This window comes from Sylvia atricapilla, chromosome 10 (assembly GCF_009819655.1).
Source record: "Sylvia atricapilla isolate bSylAtr1 chromosome 10, bSylAtr1.pri, whole genome shotgun sequence".
Taxonomy (NCBI): domain Eukaryota; kingdom Metazoa; phylum Chordata; class Aves; order Passeriformes; family Sylviidae; genus Sylvia; species Sylvia atricapilla.
The window spans coordinates 17,371,651-17,380,691 of record NC_089149.1 but is presented as its reverse complement, the minus strand read 5'-3'; the positions used below and the strand labels follow the sequence as shown (position 1 = coordinate 17,380,691).

Sequence of the window (9,041 nt, the reverse complement as noted above, 5' to 3'; positions counted from 1 at the left end):
TGACTCGCTCAGTGGACAAGGGAAAGGTTAGGGATGACATTATCTGGATTTCTGTAAAGTCTGGACACAGTCCCACCCAACGTCCTTCTCTCTGCATTGGAGAGAGTTGGATCCCATGGATGGACTGTTAGATGGATAAGGAATTGGCTGCACGGTCACAGGCAGAGGGTCAGTGGCTCAGAGTGGCCATCAGTGACCAGTGGTGTCCCAGGGGTCTGTGATAGTTAAGATCTGTATCACAGACACAGGGCTCGAGGCACCCTCAGCACGTTTGCAGGTGGCACCAGGCTGAGGGTGCAGTGACACTCCTGAAGGACAGGGCCATCCAGAGGGCCCTGGACAAAGCTCCAGAAGTGAGCCATGGGAATCTCATGAGGTTTAACACCACCACGTGTTGCTGGTGCTGCCGCTGGGTCAGGGCAACTGCCAGGATCAATCCAGGCTGGGGATGAGCAGATGGAGCACTCTTGGGAGAAGGACTTGGGATGCAGGTGGTGAGGGCTGGCCATGCCTCATCCTGGAAACACCCCTGTGCTGGGCTGATCCCCCAGTGTGGGCTACAGGAAAGGGGGAATTCTGCCCCTCAGCCCTGCTCAGGTGAGACCCCACCTGCAGAGCTGCCCCAGCCCTGGGCCCAGCACAGGGGAAGACGTGGAGCTGCTGGAGAGAGTCCAGAGGAGGCACCAGGGTGATCAGAGGGATGGAGCAGCTCTGCTATGAGGAAGGGCTGGGAGAATTGGGATTGTTCAGCCTGGGGAAGAGAAGCTTTGGGGTGACCTCATTGTGGCCTTCCAGAACCTGAAGGAGCCAACAAGGAAGCTGGAGAAGGACTTTGGACAAGGGCCTGGCGTTACACACCAAGGGGGAATGGCTTCCCACTGCCGCAGGGTTAGATGGGATATTAGGAAGAAATTATCAGCTGTGAGGGAGGTGAAGCCCAGGCTGCCCAGAGCAGCTGTGGCTGCCCCATCCCTGGAAGTGTCCAAGGCCAGGCTAGATGAGGCTTGGAGAATCCTGGGATAGTGGGAGATGTCCCTGCCCATGGCAGGGAGTGGAGTGAGAGGGTCTTCCAGGTCCCTTCCGACCCAAAACCATTCCATGATTCCATATTTCAGTGCTTTCCCCCTAACTGAACACATTTTAGGCTCTGGAGGAAGATGGTAACTTTTGTCTCCTCCCTGGACCCAAGACCTTGCTGATGGAGGCAGCATTGCTGCTCTTGAATGAGTATCTGCTCTGGGGACCCCGGCAGAGACCTGGCTTCTCCTGCAGCTCCATTTCCTGGGTAGGAAAGGCGCTCTTCCACACTCCCATGTGCCATTCCACCCTGCGGGAAACCCCAGCCCACCCCTTCCCTCCCTCAGCCATGGACCTCACACCTGCCTCACCATCAGCCTCTCAGAGTCTCTGAGAATGGTTTGAAGGGAAGTGGCTCAATACAACTGCTGGCATTTTCCACAGTTAGGAATCATCTGCATTCACCACTCGATATTCCCGGCTGAGGCAGGGCAGGGTGACAGCAGGTCATGTGGAAAATCTGTCGGCAGCACAGCCCTGCAGCAGACAGGTTTAGGGTGTGAATGGGGACAGAGGTGTCCTCAGGCTCAGACCAGCTGCACATTGAGGGGCAGGAGTCACTGCAGTCCTCACACCTCATTTCCACCAAAAAAATACCTGGAGGGCCAAATTCCTGGGAGAAAACAGGCACAGCCACTGCATTCTGAGGATGAGCAGGAAGGGATGTGACTGTGCTCCCAGACTTCCCAGCACATCCAGCCCACCCTGAAAAGAGGGCAGAGCAAGTCTCCAGGAGCATCCTGCAGTGGAAGGCAGACTGCCAGGGCCCTAGAGAGGGTGAGCTCCCGCTGGGATTTGCTGGGATGCTGCAAGGAGCAGTTAGGAGCTCCGAGGGCAGCACCAGCAGCAGCCAAGGATGATGAGCACAGCACGTAGGCAGCGAGCAGCGCAACTTCTCCAGGAATTGTGTCAGTGTGGCCTCAAGGGCACAGTGATTGTTCCACCAGCCCCATGACCAAGTCCTGATGGATGCTTCCTTTGATCACTCGCATCCCAGAAAAGCTGGGGGTCCAGCTCACCCCAACAACTCCCCTGTTCCTTGACACAGACAGGCCAGGGGCCTGGGAGACTTGCACTCAGCAGGGTGAGTCTCTCAGGCCCTGACTGTCAAAGGACATCTGGGACATCATAAATCATACAACTGCAGCTGGGATTAACGCAGAAGGCAAGAACAAAGGTCTTCCAAGGAGTTAAAGGCATCAGCTAATCTCCCCGAGTGCCGAGGGTCAAACTGTGTTCCTTCCCACCAAGGTCAAGCAAACAGGCTTGTGGACACAGGGCTGTCACCATCCCTGAGGAGCATTCCTTCCTGGTAGCACAGCCTGGACACTGCACAAACAGGGATGGGGGGCCATAGAAAGGCCACGTCACCAGTGCAGTGCTGGGAGGCACGGAGGGTTCATGTCCCATTGTCCTACCCAGGTGGCTCTGCACTGAGCTTTCCTGACCACCTCCTTTGCTCCCTGCCTTTGCTGTGGTTGCAAGACAGCCCAGTGCCCCTGCAAAGCAGCGCTGGGAGCAGGCTGACCGTTTCAGAGGTGCAGTGAAGCGGGAAGGCTCCCAGCCTTCCTCCTGCTATGCAGGGCTCACAATGCATTCCCTGAACCAGAGGTAATGGAGCAGTGCCCCCAGCCAGGCCTTTGCTGAACTCCAGCCACCACTTATGCAGCCTTGAGGGATAATTGGGTTTATTTGGTATGTCACAACGGTTTAGTTTGTACTTAACAGCTCTACAAAACTTGGTAAATGCAGTTTTATCAGTTAAAGAGCAACCCACCCCTGATGCCTTGCAGAGCAGGCAGAATGTTCAGGGCCTTTTAACTGGCATGTTTCCTTAAGCTGCTCTAATGCCTGCAGGGAATGTTGGGGTGAGAGGACAGCTGAACATTCAGGATGTGAGAGTCATTTCTAGTTCACCTAGGCTGCTCTGAGCTATCCTTTGGGCTGCCTGAGCACCATGGCAGGCACTGTGTGTGCCAGCAAGGACCTGAGGAAGTCACCCAGAAGCTGTAAAATAAATTAATAACTGGACATTGACCTTCACCACCTGCACCAGACAGTTCTCAGTGACCATCTCAAGCAATGTTTCCCTGTCAGTCTTCACCAAACCAAATCTCTGTGGTACAAACAGCCCTCAGAGGTGCTGTGCACCCCCAGGCTGGCTGAGGGGCAGAGACTTTTCCAACCACCAGCAGGCTCTGCTCCCCCCCGTATCACACAGCACCTCTGGCTGCAGCCCTGTTCCCTTCTGCTTTGCTGATTTGCCCGCAGCTCCCATCCAAGAGCCCCAGCCACATAGGACACAGTGTCAGAGCCTGCTGCAGAAGCAGGAAATCTCTGAAGAAGCATCCCATCCCCTGCCCTCGCACGGGAAGCAGAGCGGGGAGCACTGAGGCTTTGATTGCAGCCAGGGGTGTGGGCGGGACAGCGCCGCGGGGCGGGGGCTCCAGGGAGCCTGGAATGGGGATGGGCGTTGTCACTCCTCCTGCAGCTCCTTCTTGTGGAAGGCCTGGAGCCTCCTTGCCACCGTCTGCTGGATGATCTCCAGCCCCTCTGCGTCCAGTTCCGTCATGAGAAGTAGGATGGCATTCAGGACATTGTTCTGTTGGGATAAGGCAGACACCGCTTTTGTACCAGCCAGGACAAGGACACTCGATTTTCCCTGCTCTTTCTAAGAACTCCTCCACCACCACCACCACCACCACCGGCAGCAGTTTGGAACAGCCACCTGCAGCCAGGAGATCTGGACTAACGACCAAGCCCTGGGGGCAAACACAGGCAGAGGCTGCATGAGGCACGTGAGGAGGCTGGAATGCAGGACAAACCCATCCGCCCAGTCCTGTGCAGCTGCCCACACGCCTCTGGCTCCCCGCCACACTCCAGCCTGGCTTCTGTAAAGAAAAGCACATTCAGGAGCAGCTGCCCTGACTCTCCAGCACGTATAAGATGGGAAAGGACAGGAGCCCCCTGCTCTGAGGAATGAGGCAAGCTGGTGCTCTCTGAAAGGAACCCTTGAAGGTCCCCAGCCCTGCCACCACCACAGGACCACTGCCAACACCAAGCCGTGGCTCTGTCAAATCGTGTCCTGAAGAACTCCAGGGAGAGATTCCACAGCCTAAATAACTGTCCTTCTAGGGAGAATATTTTGCCCAACATCCAACCTGAACCTCTCCAGATGCAATACAGGGCCATTTCCCCCCTTTCTAGTGGTGCTGCTCTAGGCAGCTACGGTAGAGATAGTGTGGGTTAGATTGATGCTGATTGATGCAATGGCACTGAGGCCAGCACTCTGCAATTCCCAGCTCAAGCACCAAAATCCAGGTTCATCCAAGGCTGCCTGATGGAGGGGGCTGAGGAACTTCCTGTTCAGCAGCCCCTTCCCATGGTTTCACCCTCCTGTCGCTAAAGAAACACTTCCTAATGTCCAGTCTGAACATCCCCTGGCACAGCTTTGACCCATTCCCATGTCTCTATTGCTGGATCTCAGGTAGAAGAGCTCAGCACATCCCTCCTCACATCCCCTCCTCAGGAAGCTGCAAAGGGGCATGAGGTCGCCTCTCAGCCTCCTTCTCTCCAAATCAAACAAACCCAGAGCCCTCAGCCATTCCTGGACATTTCTTCCAGCCCTGGCATTAGCTCGTTTCCCTTCCTCTGGGGACATCCAAGGTTCTTCACATCCTTCAATGCTGGGGCTCAGCCCTGCGTACAAGGAAAAGCAATTTAGTCTTGAAAAGATACTCACTCTCTTCTTGCAGCTGCAATCTGTCTCTTGAGGGGAAAAGGAGGAATATTTATCCCTGGGAACAGGCTTCACATCAAGCTCCTCCTGAGTTTTGCTAAAAAAGGGAGAAAAAAGCAAATGTTATTATGACCAGGTGGGAGAACCTTCCTCTGCCAGGCCAATCCTTCCTCATCACGGGCCACCATGCAAGGAGTATCCAGCTGGAGGACACCAGGGAATGGACTGGAGCTCCCCGATTAGAGAGGATCCACCCCTGCCTGCACATGCAGCTGATGCACTCGAGTTACCCCCCACAGCAGAGCCTGTTTGGCAGACACAGAACCAACCCCAGCAGTGCCACTGAACCAGCACAGCTCCACTGCAGTAACCAAACAACGGGAACCTGACCCAGCGGCGGGCCTGGCCCCTGGAATGTCAGGGTCCTTTCCTGCTCCACACGAGTTCAGCCCAGCAACGCTGGCAGCTCCCCAGCCCTCACTTTGTCTCCTCCAGGCTGCAGGTGAGCAGCTCGCTGTCGGGCTCCGTGGTGGATCCAGCGGCACTGCACATGGTGGACTCGGACCAGCCGTTCTCCACACTCCTCCGGGCTGGTGGGGCCGTGATCTCCACACCATCCACCAGCGCCTGCGACAGCTCTTCCTCTGTCACAGCTGCAAAGGCCACAACAAACGCCTGTTGCTATGAACTGCAGCAGCCCAGGGGGGATGGCATCTCTAGCGGGGCAGGTTCTGCTGCTGCAGAACTTTTCCCAAGGGGTTTGGTCCAAAACTTGTCTGGCATTTTGCTTTCACCCTCCTCCTGCAGTGAAACCTGTTCAGGAGAATGCTGGAAGCAATCACCATTCTTCCAGAGTAAGAAGGGTATCAGGGAGGGATGCAAATATGCTCTGCGATTTCTTGTCTCTGGAGAAAGCTCCAAAAGCCACCAAATTGCTGCTACTGGACAGAAATAAAAATACCAAAAACCAGAGCTTTTCTACAGCAGCAGATCCAGTTATAGAACTTTTGTCTGGCCACAGCAAAGAGAGAGCTCTAAAAACCACTAATTAGTGGTACTGTCTGAGCTATAATGAGGCACTCATTCCTGCTACCGTAGGGAAGGGAAGGGAAGGGGAAGGGAAGGGGAAGAGTAAGGGAATGCAGATGTGGATGGGAATGGGCATGGGGATGGGGATAGGAATGGAGAAGGAAAAACGGGAAGAAGAGGAGGCAGATGGGAAAGGGGACACAGAAAGGGAAGACAGAGGAAACGGCTTAGAAGCACTGGATCAACCCCTAACACCTCCTGACTCTAGAAAAACCCAAAGGACGCCTTTGAGAGGAGCCAACACATCCCCGTTTCCCAGGTGGCCCTGGCCCGGGCTGTCTGCAGGTGCCCAAAGCCCACCCTGGTTGTCGAGCTTCTGCAGGCTGGGCAGGTTGCGCAGCACGGTCATGCGGTAGCGGTGGGGGTCGGGCCCGCAGCAGGGGTTCTCTGCCAGCCACAGCACCCGCAGCCGCGGCAGCGTCTTCAGGTAGAACAGCTCATCCAGGCTCGTGATGTTGTTCTTCCTCAGGTAGAGCTCGCTCAGGTTCTGGCACTGGTGCAATGGCTCGAGGTCCGAGATGCCATTCACGCTGTGGAGACACGGTCAGAGCCCATCCCACCCTCGCTGCCCCATCCAGGAGGGAGAACAGCACTTCCCAGTCCCCTTTCCTGCAACGGCCTCACCCCAGCACAGCACAGCAACGGAGCTCAGCCCATGGCTTGTGGCATTTCATCTTTTGTCAGCAGAGAGAAGAATTGAAAGAGCCATTGCTCCACCCTGCTGAGGATGACAGAGCCTCTTCTCTCCCCAACACCTGCCTCCTTTTCTGTAGCAGCTCCTCAGACCCACCCAAGGAGAACCCATGTAAGATTCCCAAGTTAAAAGGCTCCAATTCGCAGAGCACTGGCTCCATGGGAACCCCAGGATAGGTGAAAGTTGAGTGTATTATGGAAAGGGAATGCTCTGAGAGATCCATGAAATATTCCAACTAGCATTTTGGAAACAGGCCACATACAGAGGCCAAGAAGATCCTTGTCAAAACTGTGGAAGAGAATTTCATGAGCAACAATCCTAAGGGGTTTCATCACTGGTCAAAACAGAGAATATTTTCTCATGGAGCACAGGGAATAGTGCAGAGGAGCTGCTGAGGAAGAATCATTTCTATATCTCTACTGCTTCAGAAATGGGGCATGAAGAGCCAGGCAGCTCACACACACAACCCCAGCAATGTGGGAAGAAACCACCCCCAGGAAAAAGTGATTTCTTTGCCCTCCCCAAAGCTGGCAAACTCGCATTCACCTGAATGTGATCACCTCAATGTTGGGCAAATCACGACATATGGATATCTGGGCAGGAAGAGACAGAAACAACAAGTTGGCACTCATGGGGGAAAATATAAACAAACTCAACTGAAATGACAAAAAGCACCATCAGGAATTTGGGTTTGCCTCAGTCTAACCCGAGCTTAACGGCACCAGAGATTTCCTGACACGGCGAGTGCAGCGTCAGCAGCTCCTCCAGCCTCTGCTCAGGAGTGGAAGTGCAGATACCAGCCAAAGTCACATTGTTCTTCTGCTCCAGCAACTCTGCAGCCTCCACACACAGCAATGGCTCCCTCCCACCACTGCCAGCCCTCCCCTAGCGACAGAACCTCATACAAAATCACCACAGAGGCAGGACTCGGGGTCTTGCTCTTCAAGGCTCCATGCTGGGCCATGGAGAGAAATTTTCCAAGGTGTAAACAGTAGCAATCTTTTTTTTTTTTTTTTATGGTGTGAGATGCTAATCAACCTTGAAAAGCCCTGCAGCTCACAGGCACCGGGCCAGCCCGAAGCCAGGCCCTCCCCAGTGCCCTGCCGACCCCATCGCCTCCATGGTGTCCCCGCTCTGGCTGTGGGCCTACGCTCCTCTGGCTCCTCCAGTACTTACATCCGTCAGGTGACTGCCCCTGTGAGAGGAGAGAGGGGTCAGGGGGAGCACAGCAGGCTGAGCCTCCCCCTGCAGCCCCCACAGCCACGGCCACAGCCAGGGCCACAGCCCCGGCCTCACCACACTGCTCCAGCACAGTCCGGCATGGGCCTTGTTGTGCCTCCCCTTCCCCAGCCCTGCCTGTTCCCCTGCTCTGCCTGTCCGCCCTCACCCAGCCCCGTTCCGCCTCCCCACCCCTGCCTGACACACGGCTCCCTCCCTTCCTGCCCTCCCCTCCCCATCTCTATCTGCATGCCCACCTCCATCCCTGCCTGTCCCACCTCCATCCCTGCCTGTCCCACCTCCATCCCTGCCTGTCCCACCTCCATCCCTGCCTGTCCCCTCCCCATCCAGGCCTGCCACCCCTCATCCAGCCCTGCCCATCCCCTCTCCTGATCTCTGCCTGTGCCCCCAGCCCCGGGCCTGCCTGTCCCCTCTCCATGCCCGTCCGCCCTCCGTCACTGTCCTCTCAGCCTCATCCGAGCCTGTCCCCCGCCTCAACCCCTGTCCCCGGCCCGTCCCTGCCTGTCCCCCGCCTCAACCCCTGTCCCCGGCCCGTCCCTGCCTGTCCCCCGCCTCAACCCCTGTCCCCGGCCCGTCCCTGCCTGTCCCCCGCCTCAACCCCTGTCCCCGGCCCGTCCCTGCCTGTCCCCCGCCTCAACCCCTGTCCCCGGCCCGTCCCTGCCTGTCCCCCGCCTCAACCCCTGTCCCCGGCCCGTCCCTGCCTGTCCCCGGCCCGTCCCTGCCTGTCCCCGGCCCGTCCCTGCCTGTCCCCCGCCTCAACCCCTGTCCCCGGCCCGTCCCTGCCTGTCCCCCGCCTCAACCCCTGTCCCCGGCCCGTCCCTGCCTGTCCCCCGCCTCAATCCCTGTCCCCGGCCCGTCCCTGCCTGTCCCCCGCCTCAATCCCTGTCCCGGCCCGTCCCTGCCTGTCCCCGCGCCCACCAGCAGTTGAGGCGGCGGACGCCATCGAGCGCGGCCGCCTTGGCCTGCGCCAGCACGGCCGCCCGGCTCAGCCTCATGCCGGGCCGCTGCCGGGGCGGGAGCGCCGGGCTCAGGCCCCGCCCGGCTGGGGCGGCTCCGTGCCCCCGGGGATGGATTCGCCTCCTCCGCTCCCCGCCCCGCTCCGCTCCGCTCTCCGCCCCGCTCTCCGCTCTCCGCCCCGCCGTGGGCCGCGCCCCGCCCGCCCGAGCGCCGCTGCCGCAACGCCCGCGGGTTGAGGTGGTTGTT

General features: G+C 57.7%; 1 protein-coding gene across 1 annotated transcript; it reads right to left on the bottom strand.

Annotated features, from left to right (window-relative positions):
* Nucleotides 1-2,748: 2,748 nt before the first annotated feature.
* CFAP410 (cilia and flagella associated protein 410) lies at nt 2,749-8,836 on the bottom strand. Its single transcript, XM_066326156.1, has 7 exons — nt 8,757-8,836; nt 7,776-7,794; nt 7,146-7,192; nt 6,206-6,435; nt 5,298-5,469; nt 4,820-4,913; nt 2,749-3,679 (listed from the first exon to the last, which is right to left on the bottom strand). Exons 1-7 carry the CDS (start codon nt 8,831-8,833, stop codon nt 3,554-3,556), a joined length of 765 nt encoding a protein of 254 aa, XP_066182253.1. The 5' UTR covers nt 8,834-8,836; the 3' UTR covers nt 2,749-3,553.
* Nucleotides 8,837-9,041: the final 205 nt, after the last annotated feature.